At 42.6% G+C, this 26,600-nt stretch overlaps 1 protein-coding gene across 2 annotated transcripts in view; it reads left to right on the top strand.

Moving 5' to 3' along the window:
- The window catches only part of ptpn4a (protein tyrosine phosphatase non-receptor type 4a), a 57,353-nt gene that overhangs the window by 12,422 nt on the left and 18,331 nt on the right, over positions 1-26,600 (top strand). For both annotated transcript variants that reach the window (XM_053439749.1, XM_053439750.1), the window contains exons 2-10: positions 8,235-8,389; positions 16,272-16,379; positions 16,703-16,745; positions 17,636-17,714; positions 18,248-18,292; positions 18,698-18,750; positions 21,672-21,792; positions 22,244-22,331; positions 23,364-23,452. In XM_053439749.1, coding sequence (XP_053295724.1) covers positions 8,252-8,389; positions 16,272-16,379; positions 16,703-16,745; positions 17,636-17,714; positions 18,248-18,292; positions 18,698-18,750; positions 21,672-21,792; positions 22,244-22,331; positions 23,364-23,452 — 764 coding nt within the window. In that variant the 5' untranslated portion in view covers positions 8,235-8,251. The remainder of the gene's footprint in view (positions 1-8,234; positions 8,390-16,271; positions 16,380-16,702; positions 16,746-17,635; positions 17,715-18,247; positions 18,293-18,697; positions 18,751-21,671; positions 21,793-22,243; positions 22,332-23,363; positions 23,453-26,600) is intronic.

Genomic DNA, 26,600 nt, shown 5'->3' with positions numbered 1-26,600 from the left:
ATCAGGACACAGTTTTCATGTTCAACGTCTGGAAAGGGCCTCAGAGACAGAAGTGTTTATTCAAGGCTCCTCCCAGTTTGTGTGAGGGGGAAACAGATAAAGGTCAGGGCTGGTTGGAATACCTCTTTCACAGTAAGACTTGTATGAGCTCCTTGGTGTATGCAGGTAATGCTAAAGCTGGTTTCACATGATCAGCATCATAATGCTTACTGCTTAAATCCATTCTTATTTTCTCATGTTTGAGGTATTGACCCCCAACTCAGCACCTGTGTTAAACCTCATTTAAATTTACAAATCATCCCATTTCTGCTTAAATGAACACTTGCATTTATTTTGTTGCATCTACGTCAGTATTGTCCTTTTAAAGAAAAATGTATTCAGAACAATAATTGAATCAATCATGGACATTAATTCAGAACCAGATACTGTTGTCTAGTTGAAGATAGTTCTGTGGGAGGAGTTGATGGAAGACCGATACAAGATGTTCAACACGTGCATATGTGTGTGTTGCTTGTTCTTTATGGTTTATGGTGTCTGGGGAGCTTTTACACCCTAATGAAGAGAGGCTGATTCACTTGCTGCTTATTGATCCTGGGTGCTGTTAAACACACATTCAAACCCACTTGGAGTGGTGGTGGTGGTGGTGGATCTTTATCCAAATTAAAATAGCTGCAGATCTAGTAGTGCTGACTGGTGGATGCTGGCAAAGGTCATATGTTGCCACTGTTAAGTTTGTGATATAAAGATGCTGGTTCTCATTTCTTCTGCTAAGATAAGGAGTCCTGGACTTTTTCCACTTCCTTTAACATTATGAGATTGGGGTATTTTTTTGGTATTTTCACCAATTTCCATTGAATAATGGATGGCTCTTGATGGAAAGATTCGGGCATATTTAGGGGAGTGATATCTATCAGTGTGTGCTATGATTGGACCAGCACTTTTTAATGGCACTGCATCGATGCACCATCAAATTCACCGGACAATGACCCTTTCTATTTATTCACTGGCTCCATCGGACATGACATGAACTTTGTTCAAGGGAGCTGACAAAGTAAAGTCTGTTTAATATCCAGTTAAAATTTGTCCTTATGTATACATTCATATCCAGAAAATGTCAGGTGTTCAGTGATTTTAGAATGATTGAAAAACACAAAAAATAATGTCCAGGCCTCAATCGGTGTACTATTGTTTGTCAGGTGTAATCTCGATGTGTCTGTAGTCCTCAGCCATGAAGCTGAGCTACTAGGGGCATAGCAGCTAACCTAGCAGCAGCAGGAAGGGGGGTGTGCTTGGTACGAAACACCTGGCCTCCCTGCTGGTGGGGCAGGAATGTGCCGGGCTGAGGTGGATGCGGGTGGAAATTTGCAGCGTTCTCAGAACCCCCCCCCCCCCCGGTAACATTTAAAGGTGCCAGTGTCAGCAGGAACTGCACAAAATAAATCTGGGGAATGTGCTACTTTAATCAAACCATCATCACAGTTTCTCTCTCTCAGCTGCATTTTTATGTCTGTGCACGTGTGTGTGTGTGTGTGTGTGTGTGTGTGTGCAACTGCTTGTATTGTAAAATCGCTCTGACTAGCTCCACTGATCCTTTATAGCTGGAAAAGTTGACATTTAGTTAAGCAGCTTTTTACTTCTAAGGAGTCTATCGCAACTTAAATAAACTGAGGAAGTCTGAAAGCTCTGCAGCAAACAAATCCAGAAAGTGTCATAGCTTAGTAATAACTGTCACCTATCAATCAGTAACAGTGCTGCATGCAGGTAACAGGGTCCATCCCAGTTAACCAGAATAAAACTTTGTGAGACGAATCTGAGATGTAAAAAAGAAACAATTGTGTGTTTTGATTTCAATCAATTATTGAACCAACCATGTGCCTTTTGTATTATATTTCTCTCAGTGGTTTGACTGCAGGTTGAATCATTTCTAGGCCTGACCACTGTAAAGGGAATAGTAGTTAAATGGATGTTTCTGTATTTATGGAGCAAGTTGTCAGTCACAGAGTTGACTGAAAGCAGGATACTTCAGAAGTCTCCACCACTGTGAACTCTCTGCTGCTGTATATGTTAATTCAAATCATCAGCTCCAGTCAAATACACTATAGGTGTGTGTAACTGCAAACAATGTGATCAAATATATTTTTTTTACTGCAAGATTCCATATTTCCAGAGGATGAAACAATTCTCGTGGTTCAGACCTCGTTTCTTCTTTAATGTGTTGACTGTAATGTGCATTGGGGTTCTCTAATCTCAAGGTTATTATCCATCTTGAGTTAATTAAACTGCTACTTAACTATTACCACGGGCGTGATCACTCAATAATGGTTAGGACAAAGCCGTCACATGACATAATAAAAGAGGTGTATTGAGTAATACACAAACCAGCAGTTTTCCTACCTTTATGTAGAATAATAATGTTGTGATCTACATGTGTTTATAGTGTTAATTGTAAAATGAAAATGAGTTTTGTGACATTAGCCTCCAGCGGTGGTAGCAGGCTCAGGTTAGGGTTCTGTGCTTCTATTGTCCCGTAGCAATACGATACTGCAGACATATGTATCTCGGTTTTGCTCTCAGTTTCACAATTGTTACATCCGGACTGATCTGTGGACAATCTGAACTTTAATGTTCACTATTTAAATTAGTTTATGCTTGTGCGTTTAATATTTTGTCAACTTGATCAACCATAGAGAGGAAATAATTACATGCCTGCCTTCTATATAATCCTGAGCAGCTGTGACAGAGTTTTAATTCAGCCCGTGGGGGACGTATTGAGAAGCACAAGGTTTCACCTCAAGAGGTCATATAACCAGTTCTAATCTCTCTTAATGATATAAATAGCTGGAAAAGCCAGATGAAACGGTTCAGAATGACACATTAGGAAGAAAACAAGTTGAGTTTCTGTCCCTCCGTGTGCATTTAGCTCCGCAGCTGGAGGAAATGCATGTTAGCAAGGTCAAGAGGGGGAAACGAGAGCAGAGGTAGAGAATGGAGAAGAGATGCTCATGTATGGAAGAAGGGACACAACAAGAGGGGGTGGGGGCAAGATGACAGAGCGGTGTAGCAGCAGAGGAGGAAATGGTATGAGAAGGCACACAGAGGATCAGGGTAACATGGAAAGAACATAGAAGCTCTGTAAGGGGTGAGGGGAAGAGAGCAGGATGTGGATTGGATGATATGGTAATGAGGACATCGTGCCGGTTGGGTGAGATGCATCTCGATGACACGAGTGCTGCAGAAACATTGTCCAGAATGAGCTGAAAGAGCGGCTGCGAATGTCTGTCAGCTTCCATTATCATCTGCATCTTTGATTCAGCAGGAATCTCTGTGACTGGTCTAACGTGGTATAAATGGCTCTCTTTGTGTGCATGTGTGTGCACGTATGTACGTATGGAGAGGGCTGCTCCTTGCCACTGATGACCGTAATTTGCATAATGGCTTCACAGGACATAATGAAGCCTAAAGACAGGAGAGGAAAAGAAAGAAATAAGAAAAACTGTTTAAATGAAAGCTGCGATCAAGGAAACTTGATTCAATACCATTTTTTTATTTCCAAATTTCAGAGATGTAGTTGTCATCCTCCAGAGATTGTGTTTATACTGAGACCATTGTGTTGCAAAGTCAAACACAAGCATGAGTCAAAAGTACTCCGTGAAGAAACAAGAATGCACTGATGTAATTAAGCTCATCAGAATGAAAGATATGTCTATAAAATTAATTCAACTAAAATAAGGGGGCCATTTTAACATTGATATATTTAGTGTGATAGATGTTTATCCATATTGTCTACCACTAACCTTTAACTTCCTGACTGACTCACCTTATCTGACCCTTGTGGTATCGATGTTTATTCCTCTGTAACAGCAGGAAACCTTTTTAAATCCACCTTGTTGTCAGCAAAATTACAGTTTCCAAATAAGGTCTTGTACATTGAGCGTATAGACTTGGTAATATTGTGCACACAAACCTTATCATTGAGTTCCAGCCTCTCCTCAGAAAGGAAACCATACTGTAGCAATCAGATTACCACCACCACTATATGACATTGCCGTTAGCCAGGGTCCTCATATGGCCACCCCACCCGAAAGGAGGTCAAAGGTCAGTCGCTGCCCACATTCCTAAAGCTCGAACTTCCCTGCCACCCCACCTCCCCCACATTGACACATGTTAAATGCTTTGTCTAAATCCATCAGTTACACACAAACACACACAAACACACACACACTAAACAGCGCAGTCTGCTGTTGTTGCCCTACATAAGAGATCATTAGGATTGTGGGCTGTGGATGGGGGGGAGGGGGGTGATTGGTACACTATAAAAGAAGAGTGCAACACCAAATATTGGTAAAGAAGCTGTGGTTAAATTTGCTCGTAGGTGAATGCGGATGAGTGAGGTCGTTTAAAAAAAAAAAGCACAGGTAGGTAGAGGATGGGTGAGGGTGCAGACGGGGCAGGGTGAAAAATACAGACCTGGAACATGAAGTGTCTTTATTTCAGATCTGGGACCTGCAGTGTTAATTCCAAGCGTACGTCTTTCTTTATGAAGACATGGAGATCTTAAATATTACACTGGATCAGGCCTCGTTCGTGTCCGTGTCCCGCAGATCTCTACTCTGTGTATAGTGTGTTTTTTATCCCTTAGTTCTTATTTCAACATAAAACACAGAAAGAGAGACAGACTTACATTGAATTTTAAGCAGTTTTTTCCCTCCTGGTCATTTATAATGAAAACTCACGACGATCGCAAGCTGTCTCAAGCATCACACACACACACACACACACACACACACACACACACACACACACACACACACACACACACACACACACACACACACACACACACACACACACACACACACACACACACACACACAGGCAGTGGCACACATCTGTAATTGACCACCTGTTCGTCTATGGCCTAGTTTATGCTTTATGAAACACTGTGGAGGAGTGATGCACCATTCCTTTGGGACTCCTTACTGCTCGCCTATTATTCCAATTGTTCCACAGCAACACAAAGGGACAGAAAAAGAACAGAAATAGTCCATGTTCTCTGTTTCTTTTGAAGGAATTATGGGTATAAATAGAAATGTGTGGGGCAAATACAGTTCAGTCTTCAACCCAAATTTGAACCGGGAAAGGCCGCTGTCTCTTGTGCAACTTTCCCTTTTGAAGATTTTTATTCAGTTCGTATGAATAAGAAATATGGGGAGAATCATAGTTTGGTAGTAGCTTTATTTCTGTACTTCTGTGTGTGTGTGTGTGTGTGCGTGTGCGTGTGTGTGCGTGTGTGTGTGTGTGTATCCTGATGAAGTGGAGCGACACCCAACCTCATGTTGATGTTAGATTACCTCTGTGTGCATGTGTGTGTTGATGAGATATATTGGGTTTGTTTATATGAAGGGTGTGTATTCCTGTGTACAGCCGGGAAGACTGCAGGAGCATCTGTGTTTGCAATAAGCTGAGGGAGCTGGAGGAGCCCACCAGTGAGGGGAAGCTTTGGGGTCAAGAGCCCTCATGCACACGCTCACACACACACACACACACACTGACACACACACACACACACACACACACACACACACACACACACACACACACACACACACACACACACACACACACACACACTCTTGCCTGTTTGTAAGCTCTGCTGACTGCAGGAAGCAATAATGGTAGCGTGTTTCCGGAGTTCCGGAGGGTTCTCTCAGGGGAGTGTGGCTGTCCTGTACAGCTCAGCAGAGCAAAACTGAAAAGAGCACAGCAGGGCAGGAAATTATTGCAGAATAGAATGCAATAGAATAATAGAAAATGGTACAGTGAAGAACATCACAGGGAAAGGTAAAACCAAAATTGTTGAGCATAATGAAATCTAACAAAACAGAACTTAAAATACAATCAAAGAAATGATCGTAATCATTTAAAGTCACAAGCCGGTGGGAGAGAACATTGTAGAACTGTTAGTGACTGGTTGCACCTTCTGCTTCTGTGTCTTAAAGTCGTCTTAAGCTGGATGGCAGGAAAATGTGAGGATGGGAAAAAAGCAGGGACGGTGATGCAGCCTGTGGACTGTGTCTGTGTGTCAGAGCTCATCAGCTGTGTGTCCCTCAGCTTCCCCCTCAGCAGGAGCCGGCGTTAGGAGCCGCGTCCCTCAGTTCTTCCTTCCTTCTGCGTGGCTTCGTCCCTGAATCCCTTTCTGCTCATCTCGCTGGTCCATTCGCTCGACTTCCCAAACTGACGCCGCTGCGACTAGCATGTGTGTCGCTCGCATGCATTCGTGGTCGTGTGTCTAAACTTCCCACATCATGACCTAGAGTATGACCAGCGTCACGGCCAGTTGGATATTACCTGCGAGCTGTCAACCAACACTTCCTGTAATGCTTGAATACACTTCCTGTACTGCAGCCTCACACTTCTCTTCTGAATACACCTTGGTTAAGAAGATGATGGTCTTATAACCATCATCAAGTGTCCTAAAAAGAAAAAAATTAAGTGTAGTTACATATGTATAACACTTTGTGGTTTGGCTTTTATGAATCTAAAGGACTCATAATTCTGTCTGTTCTGTGTTTGTCACCTCACGGTTGAATGTACTTATTGTTGGTCGCTTTGGATAAAAACCTCAGCTACAGGATATGCAACTAAATATCATTTTGCTGACGTCACTAAATGACAACATAAGCACCCCCCCCCCTCCCCCCTTTTGGCATATGTTTGTGTGTAGCAGGAGTCTCCCGAGGTGACAGGATGGCCTGTGATGGCCTCACATATAGATTTGTGTACATGCACAGTGTGCACACACAATCTGCCCTCAGTCACGAGGTTAGTGCTGATATACAGTGACAAGCAACTCAGACATGCAGTGCCCTCCAAAGACCTGTACACACACACACACACACACACACACACACACACACACACACACACACACACACACACACACACACACACACACCCACAAACACACACACCCAATGGGATCACATCGGTACAAATGCAGTGGCTCTTGATGCCGGGGCCGTAACCCTTGTGTAGTTATCATGTCTTCTGTCATACTAGATCACCAGAGAATAAAAAGGGAAATGCAAGCGCACAAAACCCATTGAAATGCCATATGTTACCCAAAAATAAATATATAAGTATAGAAAAAACTGAAGACACTGCTGCAGCTACAAAAAAACACAGACAATAGCACAACTCTGTGTGTATGCATGGTCCCAAAGAGTTTGACATATATTATTATTATATTATTTCTATGTATGCATTATATTTATCAAACCTGAATCACATACAAATGACTGCTATAAAATAATACCCCCCATTAAATGAAAACATACAATATATGCTAAAACCATCATGTGTGTGATCAGACCTCTTTCTGTCCGTGTCAACCCGACTTTAAACCACATTTGAGCGGTTTCCAATCCGGGGCAGTCGAAGGAAAGCCGTGAGGCGTGGCGTCAGTAATTAGCGGCTTTGGTTTGTTCTAAGTGGAGCGGCTTCAAATTGAGTTATTGTTATTTATTCTCGCTGATGAGCAGACTGGGGCCCCCTCAGCCCCTCTTCGTTTCCCAACTGATCACCAACAGGGCCAGGCAGGCACGCTGATGGTTAAATGATCAAATTGAAGGTATTGATCAAATTGGGTGCAGAGTAAATTAGTTTTTTCAGAATTAAGTGGAAATGAATAATTTCAACAAAAATCGTAAATTGGCTGCTGAAAGTGCAGATTGTGTTATTGCATTTACTTTTCACTCCATTGTTGTCGTTCATAATAATCCCAAGGTGAAGTAATGACACATAGAAGGTTGCAAACACTTTCCTCTCATCGCTCAGTGTCTTGTGTGATAGAGCCGTGCTGCTGTGGAGTTTCCACATCTCCTCGTAGGGAATCTCCTACTTGCCTACTCATTGACATTCTTCTCCCATGAAGCCAGTCATTCTTTAGTGTTCCACTGCGCCTGTACAGACTTGTTTTACAGTGTTGCTGCCCTCCAGAGAAATCTTGTTGTACTCTAAGTTGGCTTATTGTGTTCTGTTCAAACAGAAGGGGATTTTGTTACCTGTGTCATAACATATAACAAATATAAATACATTACAGGTAACGTGGTATTGTTTTAGTGGATTTCATAGATCACTAACATTAATGATGCTGCATTTCATGTTGCTGTGTCCTCTCTTGTGTCCGATCCCTGACTTGTGTTTTTCCTCTGCTGTGTCTTGGTCCCATGCAGACCCTGGGAGGAGCGTGATGAGCGCGCGCTTCCGCTTGCCTGCTGGCAGATCCTACAATGTCCGGGCGACGGAGCTGGAGCGAGACAGGCCGCACACACAGGTTGTGTGCAACATACTGCTGCTGGACAACACTGTCCAGGCGTTCAAAGTCAGCGTGAGTACCCCTCCTCCACTCGAGTGTCCTACTGTTGATGCAGAGCCTGTGCGAACTGAAGCAGGAACATTTTTAATTACAATCGTTTCCTACAGACTGCAGGCTTGCGGTAACAAAGTAAATACCTGTGAGACGTGAGGTGTGTGACAAAATATGTTCCCCCTGGGGACATGGTTCAGTCAAACCTGAACATACAGATCTGTTACATATATCTTGTGACTCATTTAGACCTGAGGGGCTGAATAAAAGAACACTCTAAAACTTAAGCATTGTTTGAAATGATCCCCTAAAACCTGAGGGGTTTGTGAGGAGCTGACAGAATTTGGCAATGTTCAGAAAACCTTCAATTTCTCAGCCTCTGAAGCAGATAGAGACATGAAATAAATAACTTTTGATAGCATAAACATTTGGATCTCATTGTGAATCAAAAGTTTTTCCCTTGAGTTTATGAAAAGTATTTTTAAGCTAATGAAGCTGGTAAACTCTTGCTCCTCAAAGATGTCCCTTACCTACTAAGCCTTGATGAGCAGGTTAGCTCATGAATCTTCTTCAGTCTTTTGCCTTCCCCTCGAGTATATCAGCAAATCACAAAGTCTTTCTTCAGTCACATGTCTTGAAAACACAGTCATTATATAAAACATGCACAGCTCTCACCTGGCTCTAAATGAACAATCACACAAATGTCACAACCGGTCTTAATGTCCACACAAATGTTGTAGCAGGTTTTAATGGCTTAATTAAGTGTGACTTAAACTTGGTTAAATAAACATCTGTGAATGAAGAGGCTCCATAAAGCTGCAGAGCCGGATGAATCAACTCATTGTTAAGAGTCCTCTTCACCACTAGAGAAATCAAGTGATGGCTGTTAGAGATTCATTGGTATGCTGCAAACAGGAACTGGCCGAAATGTACAGAAATCACGTTCTTATGTTTCTTTAATTGTTCATTAATCCAAGCAAAGCCTCGAGAAAAATGAAAACAGGAAATTGGAACATCAGTATTGTGCCCCCCTTCCTCCCCCTCACCCCCCCCTCCCTCCCCTACTCCCATTAGTAAGTTTCCCCTCAAGCCCACCTCAATTTAACTTTATAGTTGGTGGGGGAAAGCCTCAATGTGTCTCTACATGTTTGCAGACATTTAAAAAGCAACCCACACTATATACATTTTGTCAGGTGGTACTTTGTGTGTCATTTCTTTGTCTCACACTTGCTTCAGTCTTCTCTCCTACTGGTCCCCGTGCTTTGATTTCATTGGTCGATTGCTGAGGTTTTTACGAGCATTCAGTCGTCACATGACATCATGTGACTGACCGACACCTTGAGAGGACAGAAGGAGAGAATGTGTGACTGAGTGTGTGTCTTTGTCTCAGTGTCTCTGTGTGTGTGTGATTTATCTTGTTTCAGGTCACAAGTTGGCTTGTGACTGGCGTTACATTTGTCTGTCACTTCATGTGATAACACATTTCCTTTCCTCTCTCTGTCTCTCTCTCTGTCTCTCTCTGTCTGTCTCTCTCTCTCTTTGTGTCTGTCTTGATGTCTTCCTCTGTCTGTGAGTGTTTGATCAGCTCTGTCAGCGCAGGGCGGGAAATTCCCTCTGTGAGTCAGAAAACACAAAATCCTCTAATGACGTCCCCTCTGACAGATCACGTCCTGTTGGATCGGAATTTTTTGTGTGAATGAGTAAATATGCCCCCCGAAAAAAAGGCACGAATAATAATATGCACATTATGTTTGCGTGGTTCTGAATGCTAAAAAGTAACGTGAGAGAAATCTCACTGGGTTGTAGCTGGTATGCTCTTCATTTCCTTCCACTCTTTTCTGTGTTGTTCCTGTGACTCACACCAAAACTACTTGAGACACAAAGTTTCATATGAACCTTGTGTATATTATTCCACCTTTATACACAACTTATGTGAGTCTTTAAACCGCAATAAGACTAAAACCGCAATAAGACTATACAACTCCTCTACCTCTGTCAGAGCCACCATCACAGAACTGATCTAAATATACCTGTCTCAATTCATCATTTCATACAATAATATTGTCTTTTGCACACTCAGTCTACATATTCTTACACTCACAGTATATTATATTATCTATTGTATCGCCAAATACTTATATTGATACCCGTACTATATATCATATATCATATATTATATCATACTCTTTGTATATTCTTTGTATATATAAGTCTATATACACATATTTTATTTATACATGTGTACATGTTATTATTATTATATTTTACTATTATTATTATTATATATACTGTTGCTGCTATTATTACTATATACTGCTATTATATTGGTATAATTACTATCATATATAAATATATATTATATATTATATACTATATATACTGTACTATCTTTTATATACTGTCTAACAATAACATTACCATCATATCATCAGTACTATTACCATCGTCTGCCACTGCACCTTATCTACCTATTTTATCTTTGGTTTCTGTTCTTATTCTTTCTACCGCAATATTTTATATTTTATATTTTATTCTATTGTATTGTATTTTATTGTATTCAAATGTACCGGCTGCTATGACGACTTAATTTCCCCTCGGGGATGAATAAAGTAATCTATCTATCTATCTTTAAAGCGTTGGTAAACCAGCAAAAACAAGTGATTGTCTCCTTTCCCAATCGCCAGTAGAGCAGTTTCCCCCGATGTGTCCTATCCGACGCCACAGATGAACCAAATACTAAATTGGTGTGTTCCCCCGGTTGTCACGTTTCTATCACTGCCGATTAAAACCCATGTGTACTGCAGTCCTTTGACCGCGGACTGAATCCCAGTTGTATCCAATCCCATTGCAGACCAAAGTCAGATGTTAGTGGAAAAGGGTCTTTTGAGTGTGGCCTGAACCTGACAGACGTTCAGTTTGTTGTGTCCAAGCTGCACTGACTTTGTGTTACTCTGTCCCTGACATGCATGGTTATTGCTTGTTTTCCAGATTACAGACAAATTCAGTGTAAGAAAATCAAGTAGGCTAGTCCAGCCACCAGAACTGAACCCATCCTGATGGATCGGTTATGCACACTCTAGTTTATAATATAACACAATCTCATATATAATATGAGATAAGAGAATAAGATTATTATTACTCTGTTGTTTGTGTTGTTTTTTTTATCTGCACAGTTGCAAGAATGATCAGGATTATCCCTCCAGGGATGGATCTCTGTCTTTTCTGTAAAATCGTTCCTCTTTCTTTACATTCCTCCTGCTGTCTTCTCTCCCTCTCTGCTTCCTGCTCCAGACCCCCCCCCCCCCCCCTCCTCTCCTCCCCCCTCCTCCCTGCCTCTTGCTGAATGAATGACTCGGTCTCTGTCAGTCTCTGTGACAGTGTCATTGATCAGACCCCTGCAGCAGCAGTAGCTTCCTGGAAAGACAAGGCGTCCTAAGAGCAACAATACTTCTATTGATCGCCCCCCCCCCCCGGCCGACCGGCCTTGATTTCTAGCGGCGAGTGAAAATCCAGAAGCGGTCACTTATCGTCATGGGAACGGCAGGCGCTGGTAGTGATGACACCTACAGATAGGAAGTCAGCTGACATGATACCAGCATGAAGCAGAATCTCCTGTCGCTTGAAAGCATGATAGATGACCAGAAATGAAAAAAAAATGAAAAGGCCAGTCCACCACTGACCCACCTCTCCACCGGAACAAAGGCCGGGTCAGAGGCAGGAGCAGAGCAGTAACCATAGGAGCGACCGCACACCACACAGACCTCCAGCTGCAGGAGCCGTTAGGTAATCCAGTGGCTCCTCACACTGTGCAGGTCAGAGCAGCGAGGGGCGAGGGATGAACACTCCTGCAAAACAGCTTTTAGTTCAGTGTTGAACGAGACCGCTGATAAAGTACAAATGGAAGTTTCATGGAAGAAAGGATTTTAAAATGATGACACCATTAGATCATTTTTTTGGTAGCGATTGAACCCTGTGGCAGCTTTTGTTCATCTGTGGAAAATGTTGCATTGGCTGTTACCTTTTGACATTTTGTTTCCACTTAGAAAAATGTTGTAACTTGTCTTCACAGAGCAACTATAAATGTTTGTGAGGAGGCGTGAGAAGAACACAGTTCACGGTTCAAGTCAGCATTGACTTAATTTAGTGCTTAACTGAAATACACCAAATGCTTTATATACATGTGTGTGTGTGAACGCTTGTGTGTTGTTTTGTGAGAATGTGTCCTCAATTATTTGTCCTTATCATCATGAGGCAATACAGACACATCAATGGGCTTTTTATTATAATTTGATTCAGGGCGCTTTCACACCTACCCTGTTTTGTGGGACATTCAGAGTTCTCCAAACCAAAATGTTAAAAGTTCCTAGAGGGCAACGGAAAAAAATTAAATCCAATCAACAAAGGATGGTTTTGATTTGGATCAAACTGAACCAAGGTTACGCTTCATTTGTTTTTTGATAGTTCATAGTTTTGGACTAATTGCTCTTTATTTTCCCTTTCGTTGCACAACGAGCCGTGATCCCAAACACCAGTGCTCGAGCGGTTGACGTGCCACTGCCGTGTCTGTGACTGGGTGAATCAAAGTGTAGACTGCAGCCGCTCTGTGTTTGGGAAATTATTCCATTTTAATTACGTGTTAGAACGAGAATCTGTGTGAAAAGCGCGGAGAGGCATATTTGTGTGTGCGCGGTGGGACGGGTGTGGCTGTGGGAGCGTGGTGCTCTTGGAGCTCCTTCTCCATCCAGAAACGGGGAGGTGGCACAGTGTCCTATGGAAAGCTCGGGTGGGATATTGAGTAGGTAGTTATTTCCTTGGTATGATTTTCGACTGACTCAAAACCAAACTCTGCCTTTTAAAATATCCAAAAGCTGGTTAGAATGTGAAATGGTTTGGAGATAGTTATATTTGTATATGAGTGCAGGATTCCAATAATGCATTTGAACTGTGTGTTTGGTGATAGTTGTCTTCTGAACATGCACCGAGTGAGACAGGGGGAGACTTGAAGAACTCCTCCTCTGTGTAGCTCTCTTCCTGCCTGGACAAGCTTCCTCATGCATTCCTGAATTTCCATCATTCTTTAACTCAAACACGCACATGCACCACAATCTGCAGTGTGTCCCGTGGAAGGATGGGAGTAGGTGTCACAATTTGTTCAATCCCCCCCAAGAAATCTAATTACTGATGTCCTGGTGGCTGTTCTCCTCTTCCCCTCCACATACACCCTCGTTTTCAGGGGTGTAGGGGTGAAAAATTATCAGAGCATCTCCCTCTCCCAGTCCCTCTCCCAGTCCCTCAGTCTCTTGTGCTGGGATTTCTCTCTGTCACGGAGTCTCCCTCTTCTGTCCTCGCTCTCGTGCACACAGACACTATTTCAGTCAGTGGTGCTGGTGGACTGCACAAAGAGTGTTTGTTTCAGTCAGCGCATCGTCAATCACCCCTTTTCTCTTCTTCCCTCTCTGTGACTCCCTCTCTTCCTCTTACTTTTGTTTTCACTCGCTTTTACAATTTTTTTTTCTTCTGTCTTTACGCTTCATGACTTCACTGAGCATCTAGTCCACGAGCTGTCCGCAATATGGAGTTGTCGTCGCTGTAGCCTGTCGTGTAAAGAGACAGAATGTGTGAGTGTGTGTGTGTGTGTGTGTGTGTGTTAATCCTGGCTCAGTTTAACAACCTATAGTGGTTTGCTCCTGTAGTGGCAACGATCACACATTTGGCTTGCACGCGTTTCAAATACCAGAACAGACTAGCACCACACACAGACACGCATGTAGAGAGAGGCAATGGGTTTCCTGGGAGCACAGTATATAGAGTGCACAGAGGGCGCCCACATCCAGCTTGAAAAGCAGCCCTATACAAAGGGGAAGTAGATGAGACACACACACACAGACACACAGACACACACACAGACACACTCAGAGATGTCTGTGAGGAGCCTTGCATGACGAAGGATCATACTGGAGTGCCGCAAGTTTTCTCACTTCTCCATTTTGTCTATTGAACCCCAGTCGGTCGGTTACATCATCAGACTATTTAGATACTAAAGGAACGACGACAACCACAAGTTGGTTTTCAATCCAGTTTGAAGAAGAGATGTTGTGACAGTTCAATGTGACCTCAAAGTTTTCAGATTTTGTCACGTTAGAGAGCAATGACACATTTAAAATACTTGATTTAGTGTTGATCGAGAACCAAAGGTGTGAAGAAGCCCTGTACATTTAATAATATCTGATTTTTAAGCTAAGAAACTAAGACTTTTTTATTTTCACCATTGCCTTGGTAGTTAAGATATAAGGAGGAGAGTGAGTGAGTGAGTGGGGAGGGAAGAGGGTATCAGAGTTTCAGAGCTGACACACACTTAACAAGGCTCTGACAGTAGTAGAACACACACACAAACACACACACACACACACACACACACACACACACACACACACACACACACACACACACACACACACACACACACACACACACACACACACACGCACCACAGCACTAAAAGGCTGCTGGTGATCCTAGAGGGCTGTCGTGTCAACTGTCAACTATCATTGCATGTGTTCCCTGCGCACACACACACAGACACACACTCTCTGACCACATTTCATCTACACAAGCTGGACTGTAGAAGTGTGTCACCAAGGGAAAGGGAAGTGTTGGATGAGAGCTTTGTGTGTTTGTTGTGTTGTTTGTGTGTTGTGTTTGTCTGTGTGTGTTCTCCCATGGGAGCTCTGATGGAGTTGCACACTATCCCTCTCTCCCTCTCAGAGTCCCAGCGGGATCAGGTGTGAATTTCTGCTCCACTTGTCGTCCCACAGTTTATCCTCTTGCCCTTTTACTCTCTCATGAAACAATGTTATATTAATAATTTGTCTGATAAATTACTCTTCACTTTTTTCAGTTTGACCTTTCATCCCCTTTTCATCCACTCCCTCGCTCTGTCCGGTCCTGCAGTGCTTCTCTATTAACTCTGTGTTAAAGGGACATCCTTTTTTATAACCTGGTTTTTATTTGTCTTTTTCTTTTATCATTGTTATGATATTTTATTCACACAAAGTGCTTTTCCTTCAAATTTTATGTTTTTTCTTGTATTTTTGAAATTCATAGCCGATGCTTACAACTTTAAGACTTTACAATATTAAAATAAGTTCCTACACATACTTTTTACTACCTGCTTGACCATAGCAGATGATTATTACATAAATCCTCCTTGTCTTTACCAGGTGTACAACACATAGCAGCGCTGAACGCTCCCCACCTCGAAGCCTTTTGAAGTGAACTTCAGAAAGCACTAGTTAAACCCTGTCAAAGCTTGTGGTCGTTGATTAACTTGAAATTAATAACTGTCTTGGCGTCTTAGTGTTTTTCTTTCCATGTCTCACCGTTATACAAGTTTGACCCCAGACAGATGTTGGTTTCAGGGTTAAACTTTGACACATTTCTTTGCCCACCACACGTGAGATGTACATTTTTGTGCCTGCAACATTTTAAAAGCAATGTAACGTCCCTCGATTGCTAGAAAGTTGTCAGATGGTATTATACGCTGTACCAGAATAGATAAATAAGTGAGAAAGTTATAGCATATGCGGTTGGAAAGATATAAAAAATGGCTCAACACAGGTTAATCTCACATGAGTCTGAACTCCAGAAATGTTTCTGGAGCAGTAAGTGTTTAAATAATTTAAACATCTGTGGTGGGAAAAGTGGAAATCTGCGTTTGAGGTGGTTTAATCGGTTCCCAGTGCTCATTCCTCAAACTCTTACTGTTCCCACTGTGAACTTCCACTGAGAGGAGGAGGAGCTGAGAGACTAGAACAAGATCCTGGATTCCAGTTTGTCTGCAACGTAACAAACCGTGTAATGAATTCTGTATTTATTCTCTGTTTTGTTTCTCTTCACTCTGCAGAAGTCGGACCATGGCCAGCTGCTGCTGGATGCTGTCTTTAAGCACCTGGAGCTGACGGAGAGGGACTACTTCGGCCTGCACTTGACTGATGACTCCTCAGATACACCGGTCAGTGTCGGTTACGTTAACAGAAGGCTGCCTGGCCCTGTCAATCTGCATGTGTGTGTGTTTGTGTGTGTATGCATATGAAGGTACATGTGTAAACCTGTAGGAGGACTCTAGAGAGGCTCTGTATTTGGATCAGTCTCATAAAATCAGATATATCCTCTCTTTGTGCGTATACCTATCTAGGTTGTGCATTTACTTTGTCAGTGAGTGTATGTGTGTTTGTGTCTGTGTGTGAGAGGCTACTGGTGAATAATTTAGCTTGTGTAGTCATGCTTTGGAAGCGTTGCTGTGTCTCTAAGTGTCTCTTGATCAATATTTTACAGCGCTGGCTCGATCCCAACAAGCCCATCAGGAAACAGTTAAAAAGTAGGTGAAATCCACAACACTCCACTTTAACAAACCAGTTCAGTCCATCGGAAGCAAACATCACAAAGTCTTAAGTGACACTATGCCGATGGAGGGGTGGGGTAAAGTGTTTGAGTCCACAGAACACTTCCGGAGTTTCAGGGCTAAACGACGTTGCAGCCAAATCCAGTACAATTGAAGTAAATGACAATTTGAACAGAGAATGTGTGTTTCTGCTGCTAGGTGCAGTTGCCACTCACCACTTTATCCACCTATGAAAACTTTGTGTCACTCAGTGCGATATGTGCTTCTCCAACCCTTCCAATTTGGTTCGACTTCCAAGAGGTTAGCCTCAGCGATGTTTAAAAAAAAAAACACACAAAAAGCATTCTCCTCCTACCTAAAGCAAAATTGTCAAGTGCTCATGTAAGTGTGATATGAAATTCTGAATCAGCCTTAAGCAGTGATTAAACTTCATTTCAACTCAACTCTTATTTTTTTTACGAGTAATAGAATTTGTAACATGTAGAATTAAGAAGTGGCCCCAGTAAGATCTGCAGTCGTCCTCCAGCAATGATTGAACTGAGCTTCAACTCTGTTTCTCTTCTGAACCAGTGAGGATTTTGTATTATACACCATGTACCAATGAGATGATGCGTTTGTATAAATGTAGACTTATTAGAAAATACACATTTGAGCTAAAGGCATTATGCCAGTAGCATGTCTTAATATGTGTGGAAAACGAAAGATAACTTGTACATACACTTTGTCACAACAGCTGAGTTGACTGTAAGAAGAAATCCAGTCGGCTTGTACATTATATAATCTTACATATAGCTTATACAGCTTACAGGGCATATACAGTTTCTGTTCATGTTTCATTCCACTAACTTCTTATCATTTTTCCTCAGGAGGCTCTCCCCACAACTTGAGCTTCAGAGTCAAATTCTTTGTGACAGACCCGGGCAAACTTCAGGAAGAATACACACGGTAAGAAAGAACTATTGCACTCTGTCATGTTTACTGTAGGAAGAGTTAATCTACTTCCTTTCTGTAGATCATAAGTAAATCAGGTTAAAAAAATGATATGTTTTGTATCGAGGTTTCAGTCCAACCTCGTGTTCTGCAAACATAAGGTCCGCAGCACTATGCTCGACATAGACAACATGCAGAGGAGGTGTCCCGGCGCCATATCGTCCCTTCTGCCTGGTGTTTATTTCAGCCTCTCAGCCGCGGCCTCGCTCCTCGAGCCTTATCAACACTTTGCATGCAGCTAGTAACAGTGAATACTTGGCCCTTCGATCTGAGTGAGACGCTACAGGCTGCAGCAAGCGGGCAAAACACAGAGCTGCAGATTTCTGGATGTTATTATGAGTAGAAAGTGGTTCGTTATGAAACTCTGACGGGACAAATTTGGAGAGCGGACACATTATTGATAATTAATCTGTTTTTAATTCCATTTAAACAGAGATGATGGTTAACTGGTCTCTTGTTGTTTCTACCCCCCCCCCCCCCCCCCTCAGATATCAATATTTTCTCCAGATCAAGCAGGATATATTAACTGGAAGGTGAGTATCTGGAGCCTTTGTGTATTAGATGTTGCCATGTGCCCTCATAGGGGATTATTATTATTATTGGTTTAAATTGAGTTAAAGGTTTGTGACTTTAGGAGTTATATACAAACAAACAGTTCTCACAAGGTCATTGGGCAGTTGTAAAAACACACAACATTCTCAGTATTATTTTTGTCAATGGAGATACACACTTCTATATTTTCTCTCTCAGTTCTTCAGATAATTGATAAAACCCACATTTCTGTACCACCATTACTCTCTAAGATGTTTTAATATGTTCTTTCTTGAATGGAACTGTTTAGTCTTTTGTATTGATCCAAGGCTGAGTCATCTCTGTGTGTGTGTGTGTGTGTGTGTGTTTCCTTACGCGCCTGTGTGTTGTCTTCCTGCGGCTTCCAGATTGCCCTGTCCACACAACACAGCCGCACTGCTGGCGTCCTATGCTGTTCAATGTAAGTAGTGCTCCCCGGATGCACCCAGTCTACATAACAATGAAGAGGCAATTCATTAGGCCTCTCTGTAGCTACACACGCTGTTAAATGTAATGGCTGTGGTTGCTAGAGTGCATTTAGAGCTGCTGCTCTGAAGCCATTATGATTCAATTAAGCCGTGTTGTGATATATGATATTAACTTAAGGGCTATAAATATTCTACGAGATTGTGTCTTGTTTGTTTCTGCACTTTAGGACTGGTGCTGTGAACCAGATACTGTACAGGGATGAATGGGAAAGATGTGAGGGTGATAGCAACCCGAGCCCAGTGGATGTTGTGTTTCTACACAAATCTGCGAGTCTCTCATTGTGCTTCTCTGCTGAAAGAACAAATAGCTATAAATAATATCAACACTTCATTTATAAACAGCCCAAAATCCCTATGCTCCTCAAGCAGTTGGCAACCAAATAGAATGTTGCACGCCCCTGTTCCATCACTCTGTGTTTTTCCAAACCCACTGGTTAAATCACCAGCCTGCACCAGTGGCGGTTCGGCCTCGGCGCTAATCTCATCTACTGTTGTGATTTAGCGTTGTGGGTTAAATGCTGACTGGGCCCCTCTGTCATCAGAATAATGACTCCTGACACACCGGTGTGTCACACTCGCGTTTTCTCTTTTCGGCGGCTGCTCATTGTTTTCACGCAGCCTGTTTTTTGCCCCTCTGTCTCTTTCTCTTATCTGTGTTTAGTCTTCCTCAGCCCGTTCTGCTTATCCCCCTCATTTTTCTGTCCCTCCCCCACTCCGCTTTCTTTCTGTCCTCCACCTCGCCGCATTATTTTGCAGGGAATTTGCACGGCTGCAGCACTGTATATAGGTCACAGAGGAGATTTGGCCTTTGGCCCAGACTACCAACATCATGACACCACTGCTTTTACACACACACACAGCCGCTCGCATTAACACTAACACACAATTACACACATCGTCTGCAGAGGAGATCCATGCTGTCAGTGCAAGCCCAGATTATGAAGATAAATGTTTGCTTTTGGATAAAAGAGGAAAACAGCTTGAAGCAGCTGCTATGCTGCTAATTCAGTCGCCCGGCCCGAGTGCCAGCGCTGATCAGTCTAAATCCCAAACTAAAGCTTTGCATTCTCAAAACATTACAAATCCAGTAGACCTACATTCGTCTTTGAAATACTGTCTGGAAAACAAAGCTGTTTTCAGAAATGAAGGTGTTAGAAGCAGTCGATTTGGGCTTTAATTCAGCTTTTAATTAAAAAAACTATTATTAAATATGTTAGCATTTAAACTCTTTATTTCACAAGGTGTTTTTGTACACTTGCATTGTGTTTCTTTTTTGGGGGAATATATATTTTTTTGTTTTTTCAGAAACTAAATATAAATATACATTAACAAACAGTATATAACCTATGATTGAAACAAGAGACTCTGTGCACACTGAAAACACAAAAGGAAAAATAATAATTTAAACTAAATTAATTAATGAGAGTTACAGGGAATCGCCTCATAATTTCACCTCAGGGGTCAAGCACAACCTCACTATAGGTAAGGAATAGACTTAGAGTCAGGTTTTTTCTCCTTTGTTAATTTGCAGTAAACACAAACAAGTGCACACTTTTACAGAAACTCCACCACAATTGGTGAGATGGACATGTTGTTTGTGCTCTGTTGGTCAATAGCATCATTATAAGGAGCCTGAGCTCAAGCTAATCTGGCCAATCTGCAGCCGAGTATGGATTTCACATCAAAAGGCAAATAAAAAGAGAGATCAGATTGTCAGCTTGTCTTTGTAATTCATCGTCCTTAACGTTAAACACTAAAAGTAATAACCGCTGCATAAAATAAAACCCCAGCATTACCCTGGTGTTCTGAGACGTCAGCTATTGACCGTACATATATTGCTCCCTGGAGCCGAGTGCGCATCAATAAGCGGCCGAGCTTGGATTGATTTGTTGGTCGATGTGCTCAGGCTGCCGGCCGCTAGGTTAGTCCAGGGACTACTTGAGTTAACTGCTAGCCAGTGAGCTAATGGCTTCGGGGATTCACTTTGTGCTTTGTCTCTGAAGGTGCTGAAAGCTATCGTTTCACTGTACGTCACTTTTTATGGTTTTCTCCTGTCACATATTAAAGCCTCTTGTCATCTTCTATATGAATTACTCTTCTTAAGAAGAAAAGGACCAACACCTGAATGGGAATCCTTATTGATCTATAGTTATCATTTATATTTTGACCTGATTATTTCATGTATTGACACTCTATCGTACCCTATGTACTGGACGGCCCTGGTTGATGGGTGAGAAATCTCAGTATGTTAAAACAGAGCCTTCTAGTGCTGCTGAAAATTAAAAACATGTATTAATGCACACAGACACACTCGTATACAAATGACATTAAAAAGAATGTGGTATTACTGCTTTACACAAGCAGCACTCGGCTTTTAATCTCCTGATGTCGTCAATATGCTTCTGTGCTAAGTGCACTCTGTGTCTTTCCGTGTGGTGTTAGCTGAGGTTTGTTCACGCTCCATTGAAAAAAGGATTGTCGGAGGCTGTGAGAACATGTTGCAGCTAAGGTGTGAAGATTTGTTATTTCTTTCACCGCTAAGTGATTCTTCTAACGTCTTCCTGAGCCGACAAATGCTGAATTAGATACAGGAAGTCTGCACGCTGTGAGATGATGGCTGCTTGAGGAAGTGTAGAGAAGGAAACAAAGATCAAGTGCCATTTTAAGATGACAGAAACATTCATATCCTGAACATGTTGGTCAGAAAACATACTTTGGGTGATCTGCATTAAAGTTCACAGAGTTAAGGCCTCTGTGTCGCACTAACGTCTCAGCAGTGTTTCCTCTTCTGTGCTTGTTAATTTGACAAAATGTTGAAACATTGATTTGATATATTCCTTCTCTGTCTCTGCAGCTGAGATAGGAGACTACAGTGAAGCGGAGCACAGTTCTGGCTATCTGTCCGAATACTGCTTCATCCCCAACCCCCCACAAGACTTCCACAAAGAGGTCGCCAAACATCACCAGCAGCACAGGTACACACACACACACACACACACACACACACACACAAATACAACTGTGATATCTGACACATGAAAGTGCACCTGAATATGAACCAGTGTGTTTATCTTCCTTAGCAGCAGAGCCACCGTCATGTTTAATAATGTTTTAATGATGCTGTTTGTTCCATTTAATTAATTCTGACACCAGTGTACATCAGACTGAGACCTGTCAAAATCCTTCAGTTTATGTGAGCTTGCACCTGCAGATCTGCATGTGCACAACACTAAAAGATCACGTGCTGCAGTCAATCGGACCTTTCTCTGCCATATTGCATTTTATTTCTGATTTTAATATTCTGTTTCTCTCCACCTCCCTCCATGTGTCTCCGTCTCTACCTACCCGGTCACCCCCGCTCTCTTTGTTCCCACACACATCGTCCCATCCCCGTCTGTCTTTGTGCTCCCTCTCTCCTCCTCTCAGCGGTCTATCTCCTGCCCAGTCAGAGTTTAATTATCTGAACACAGCACGCACGCTAGAGCTCTACGGGGTAGAGCTGCACTATGCAAGGGTAAGTCAGGTTTTATTTCATGTCTGCTGGTCTCTTCTGGTGTGTGTGTGTGTGTGTGTTTATGTCTGTGTCTCTTAAAGAGAAATCTGTGTGCATATTTGGTGCTTGTGTGCGTGTTTCTGTGTTGCAGGTTTATCCAATGTGATGTGTGATGCGACTTTCCTAAAAGCCGAGTGTCCAGTTACACTTATCTGTGTATCTTTGATATCTCTCCTCCCCCTCCCCCATCCAAACCCTGAGCAGTGCAAGCTAACCAAATCAATATCCACCTCCAACAACTGTGATTTTAATGTGATATCATGGTGTCCCAAAGTGTGAAAGGTTGTCCCTCCCCCACCTTTACATCGAGGTTGATACGACACTGTTTTCATTCCGCTAGCAACACACGGAGCCCAGCATCTCGGTGCTGGACTCGGGTTGGAGGTGAAGTGTTTGATGCCAATGATGCCCACAGCCTGCAGAAGTGCTGCAGGGTAGCATGCAGCACCCATTATAATAGGCACATATAATAGCAACAAATATAATTTAGATTCATCCAACCTAGCTACTCAGAAAGTGGAGGAATCAGAGTCGAGGCTGGTTTTCCAACTTAGTCGGTTCATGATTTTTCTATTAAAGCAAAACTCTGAAAAAAGTCAAGTTTCATTTTCCTCTTCAAGCTGCACCAGAAAAACATGTCAGGATTCAGTCATCATCAGTTTCACAAGCAGCAGCAGTGGATATTCAACAGAATGACATTTCTGATTTACGTCATCAATCAGGACGAAAGTTTAAACATGTTGCAAAACATCTTGTTTCCTATAGATGTTAAAGTTCACACCGACCCAACCCTCCCTCACAGACTCTTATCCCCTGCAGATTCTTATTTACGTCTTCTCTTGGTTTGTTTTCAGTAACCTCAGCATAGGAAGCCTATCCAAAAATGATTTGGCCCATTTTTTTTTTGTTCTGTTGAACTCTTCCGCCCTCTGTCACCTTCACTTCACTAAACCCACACACCCTCCTTAAAACACAGTGTTCCCCTCTCTGCAGGACCAGAGCAACACGGAGATTCTCATCGGGGTGATGTCCGCTGGCATCGTGATTTTCAAGAACAGGGTACGGATCAACTATTTCCCATGGTGAGTGACACACACCTCCAGAACCTTACATTGACACAGGTTATTAAGTACCAGGGTCGATATCACGAACATGTCAGAGTTCAAAGAGCGGTTACTTCCAAAGATGACTTCAAGGCTGCAGTTGTGTGGGAGGCAGAAAGCACGGAGCTGTTGATAGTGAGAGAATATTCTCACACAAATACCACTTTTGTCACAGCTATGTTTTTCGGAGTCTGCTCGTAAACCAGGATTTAATTTCAGTGAGGCAGCTTGGTCAGGGTGGTCAGGGTGGTCAGGGTGGAGCGAGATGCAGTGGTGATGGATCTAATAAATGTGTGATCACCGCCGTGTCAGCAGAGACCATGGTGATGTCACTCAGGGCAGAGGAATTGGGCGACAAAAATTAAAAGGATGGAGTACTTCACCTTGTGGGACGCTTCAGAAAAAACATTCCCCTCACGAGTTCCAGCTCAACAGGAACATTCTTAGTGTGAGAGGGAGAGGTAGAGGGAGAGGTAGAGGGAGAGGTAGAGGGAGAGGTAGAGAGAGAGGTAGAGAGAGAGGTAGAGAGAGAGGTAGAGAGAGAGAGGTAGAGAGAGAGAAAGAGAGAGATTCCAACTGAACCAAAGTTTAACCAATATGTTTACAAGCAGGTAAAAAAAACTTGTGTGAAATGTGGAAAAACAAAGTGTGTGATCAGAAGTTCAGTTACACCTGCCAAGAGGAAACCTGGCATGAGAAATGGAGCATTGCTATAAAAAAAAAGTGTTGTTTTCATTGATACTTTCAAACTTAAAGAAACAGTCCCTTCGAGCAGCTCCATTCTTTAAAGTTGAATCTTTACCCTCTTGTTTTCTGTGGTTCGAGCTCAGGGTGATCGCTCCTCTGCTGTTTCGGCCTCAGATAGATCTGCTTCTGAATGAATCTGTGGATGTCCCTGTCACAAACCCTCCTCTGTGTCAATCAGCCTGCAGCCGGCTTCTCTTGAGCTGCCTCCAGGAAACCTCTCTGCCGAGAACTGTGCTTCGTGATATTTTCTCCTGACCTCTCAGGTTCTGATTATTGATCTGGCATTTGAATGTTTAAGCTTCATTTGATCGTTTGGAGAATTATGCATTGGATTAAACAGATTTCTCGTGGAGTGGTGAGGTTGGATTCATGTTAAACGAGGTTTCCTGGAAATATCACAGGCATCAAATCTGCTTTTTCTTTTTTTTACCTCTAATTCTCTTCTCTCATCATGTCTCTCATTTTCTCTCAAAAGCATTGATTCTTGGAAATCGCCCATACTCTGCTGCTGCACTGTGGGAGGCTAAATGTTAATGGGTGCCTACTCATACCCCTGTAACTCAGAAAGATGGATCCCTCATGTGGAGGCTTAACACACACACACACACACACCACACACCACACACGCCCAAACCAAATGGACATAGCAGCTGGTGTGTGTGGACATCAGTGTATGTCCGACAACAGTGAGATGTTTGTGCTAAGATTAGTTTGAGTGCACGTGTCTCAGTGCTCATGTAGGGTTTTACATATTGAAGGATTTTGTCTTAATTGCAATGTGGGGACCTAAGTCACAAACCCTGCACCCGGGGACCTGGGGACCTGGGGACCTTCCACCGGGCAACAAAAAGACAAACAGTTAAATTTCAGGGTTAAGAATTTGGTGAGGACAAAGAGTGGGTTGAACCAAAAAAACAAACTACTTCAGCAAGTTAGCGTGTGTGCATATCCAAGCCGCTGAGCTTAATATAGAGAGCAACAGTGGTGTCCCCGGCAGCTGTCCTCTGCCGTGTGTGTGTGTGTCTGTGTGTGTGAGAGAGAGAGAGAGACAGAATGGTAAAGTGTCTCTCAGCCCCTGCACTCTGCTGTTATTCTTTCTGCTTCGTCTTCGGTCTTTTTTCAGCCTGCACTGTTTCTCCATGTGCATGTCACTTCTCATGCTGTCTTCTTTCTTCCTGTCTCCCCCCCTCTCTATTTTTGTCCGTTGACCTGTAGGACAAGGAAGGATCTGGATAGTGGGGGGGGAGGGAGGGAGGGAGAGTCCCAAAAGAGACATTTAGATTTGTTTGCCTCTTTCCTATTTCTGTTCACAGTAGCCTCAAAAATAAGCCGCACTTAGATCTGATGACTCACACCCTGCCTGAGCATGTGTGCGACTGTGCGAGTGTTTGTCCATGCAAGTGTGCGTGTAAGTGTGTGTGTGTGTGAGTAAGTATTTAAAATATATTTAGCGGGGAGCAATGAGTCGTAGCAGCAGCGGAGCTCTTGACATGGATTATGTTTCTCTGCTGCTCATCAGCCGGCAGCGCGTGTGCAGTGTCTAACATTATGTCATTATGCTCCACACATGATAACACACTGAGAGATGAGAACACACGCAGGCTTTCCTGGAACACTGGGACACTCCAGTGCTCTTACCCGATCCCTCCAGCGATGGAGGGAGGAAGGGGTCAGAGGTTAAATGAACAGTTGCCATGTGACACGTGGGTCAGCTCGCTTGAAGAACTGCTGATTCATTCAGAAGTCTGCTGTTCACGTCTGGTCATAGATTCCAGGAGGAGATGTCTTGGGGCTTGTATCTACATCTCCAGTTAGGAATGTGTCATCTCATATGTTTATTCTGATGTACGGTGGACTGGAGCGAGCGTGACTGGGATTTAATTTGTTAATGACAAAATCAAACAGATAATATTGTATTTCATATTTTAACCTTTCAAAGACAGTGGATGTGCCGGAGGGTCAGTCATTACAAGTTTATGCTGTGCAGCCGAAAATTGCTCACACTCTCCAAGAACCTTCATTTACATATCACGTTTAATTCAGAAGTTTTTTAAAGTTACTAAATAGGCCTCTTTTGGACCCAGTGCTCTGAATAATCGTCCAAATCCCCAGGGTTCAAGTTAAGTTTAGTGATGTTCTCAATATTGTCTGCTTGTTTTACAGTAATTTACACATTCAGCCAATCAGAGCTTTGCAGGCAAAAATGTTTCCTCCTGCAATCGCCATAAATAGTAATGATCTGCTAAATGTTTTTAGCTGTCATACAAACTAGCCTTGACACTGCTCGACTTTATCACATCTGCACATCGTGTCTTGTCGACATTAACACTAGATATTTACATTTATCTTGGTGTAAAGATTGAGCAGTTGTCTCCCCACA

The sequence above is a fragment of the Pleuronectes platessa genome, chromosome 14, assembly GCF_947347685.1.
Source record: "Pleuronectes platessa chromosome 14, fPlePla1.1, whole genome shotgun sequence".
NCBI classification, from domain to species: Eukaryota; Metazoa; Chordata; class Actinopteri; order Pleuronectiformes; family Pleuronectidae; genus Pleuronectes; species Pleuronectes platessa.
Note: the sequence above shows the minus strand (reverse complement) of the source record. Positions and strands in the feature narration are given on the sequence as shown.